The sequence below is a fragment of the Carcharodon carcharias genome, chromosome X (genome assembly GCF_017639515.1).
Source record: "Carcharodon carcharias isolate sCarCar2 chromosome X, sCarCar2.pri, whole genome shotgun sequence".
Classification (NCBI taxonomy): domain Eukaryota; kingdom Metazoa; phylum Chordata; class Chondrichthyes; order Lamniformes; family Lamnidae; genus Carcharodon; species Carcharodon carcharias.
In genome coordinates this window covers 13,825,450-13,827,372 of record NC_054507.1, presented here as the reverse complement: position 1 = coordinate 13,827,372, position 1,923 = coordinate 13,825,450, and the positions used below count along the sequence as shown (strand labels likewise).

General features: G+C 49.7%; 1 protein-coding gene across 3 annotated transcripts in view; it reads right to left on the bottom strand.

Moving 5' to 3' along the window:
- The window catches only part of LOC121273233 (activin receptor type-1B-like), a 151,916-nt gene extending 150,197 nt beyond the window's left edge, over positions 1 to 1,719 (bottom strand). For 2 of the 3 annotated variants that reach the window (XM_041180251.1, XM_041180253.1), the window contains exon 1: positions 1,551 to 1,719. In XM_041180251.1, coding sequence (XP_041036185.1) covers positions 1,551 to 1,611 — 61 coding nt within the window. In that variant the 5' untranslated portion in view covers positions 1,612 to 1,719. The remainder of the gene's footprint in view (positions 1 to 1,550) is intronic. The other variant, XM_041180252.1, reaches the window with a different exon arrangement.
- Between the last annotated feature and the right edge of the window lie 204 nt (positions 1,720 to 1,923).

The following is a 1,923-nucleotide window of genomic DNA, read 5'->3' as shown; positions in this document are numbered from 1 at the left end:
GTGTGTGTGTGAGTGTGATGTGCAGTGTGTGTGTGAGTGTGATGTGCAGTGTGTGTGTGAGTGTGATGTGCAGTGTGTGTGTGTGTGTGATGTGCAGTGTGTGTGTGTGTGTGTGTGATGTGCAGTGTGTGTGTGTGTGTGATGTGCAGTGTGTGTGTTTGTGTGTGTGTGACGTGCAGTGTGTGTGACGTGCAGTGTGTGTGACGTGCAGTGTGTGTGTTTGTGTGTGTGTGACGTGCAGTGTGTGTGACGTGCAGTGCAGTGTGTGTGAGAGTGTGATGTGCAGTGTGTGTGAGTGTGATGTGCAGTGTGTGTGAGTGTGATGTGCAGTGTGTGTGTTTGATGTGCGGTGTGTGTGTTTGTGTGTGTGTGCTGTGCAGTGTTACTTGTTTAAGCTGGGATGGTACAAAGGACCTCAACATTCCTGGTCTCTTATTTTCCAAAAATACAGCAGCAGCCAGCCTTAGGCTTGGTTGCTCTTCAACATGACCTCCCTTGCCTGCTGGGAACGCACACACGAGTGTGGCCCTCAAATCAGACCGAGCTCTGCTGCTCCTGTACCCAAACACTCATCGCCCAAGCCCGGAAACAACAACAACAAGAGTGGGCAAAGGCCACAGGCACCTTTAAATCACAGTAAGGGAGACAGACATGAAGAAGTTTAAAAAAAATCGGTGCCCAACTATTTCCACCCACCCCCCGTACAGTTAAATATCTCGGGTCAGACCAGGACACGCATTCCGACTTCAGGATCATCCACAGAGAGAGGGAGGGAGGGTACAAGAAGATTAATATAGCAGTGTATTTACTGAAAGCCTCGCTTCTGATTTAAGTCCGCCAGGCACCACCTAAGCTCATTACATTCAGAATTGATGAAAAACTGGCAACTTCGTTTCTCTTTCTCTCTGTCAATGAACGTCCTGGGAAAGTCCGGCTTGGGTGCAGACTTCCACAGAACTGGTTGGGGGAGGGAAAGAAAAAGGGGCTTTTCACAGGACGTTCATTGCGATCGGGGACTTCGATAAACAGCTTCATCCAGCCCGGACAAAGCCAATCGTTCAAATACCTGTCGCTTTTGTTTGTGTGTAAGGGGGGTGGGGGGAGACGAATCATTAAAGTCAAGGTCCCCCCCCCCCCCCCCCCCCCCCCAGAAGCGCCATCAATACTGGAAACGCGCAACAATCGAGGCAAAACCGGGCGGTGAAACATACATAAAGAAACAGAAGCGAAATTGACAAGATGTAAACAAAAGAGAAAGCGACACCGATCAACAAATGATCCCGACGTGCGGGTGGCTAGCGGTAGAAAAAAGCCTGCAAATCCAGGCAGCTCACTGGCTTTCTCTTATTTCGGTTTAGATCACGAGAGACTACCAGTGAGACAATCAGACCCTTGTGACAACATTGTATCCAATTCCAGGCGCCATGTTGCGAGGATCGAGATGTGAATTAAACGATTCAGACGCTTAAAGATCATTTTTTTTTCAAAGAGAACAAGGTTCGGGCGTCCTCCCCACCCCTCACAGCAGGTGAACTCCTCAGAGCACTTACCGGCCCCGGTGCTGATGTTCAGGAACAGCAAGACCATATAGAGCTGGTAGGTTTTAGCCATTCCTGCAGCTTGCCATCGCCTGAGATGCAGCGTGGGTGAAATTGACCAGAGGTGCGTTGAAATTAACCAGATACGGAAACCGTCTCACAGAATGAAATCTACAAAAGGGATCACTCCGCCCTCTCTCCTCTGATGCATTTACAAATAACCAGCCCTCTGGAGGGGAGGTGCCTTTGGCGTTGACCTTTTTTTCATAGATATATTGTAACCCTTACGCTGCCACGGCTGTTACCAAGCGAAGGTTGGTAGCAGGCGGGCTGTGCACGTTACACCACGGTTTGATTTGGGAGTCAGAGCAAGGCAAAAGCTGTC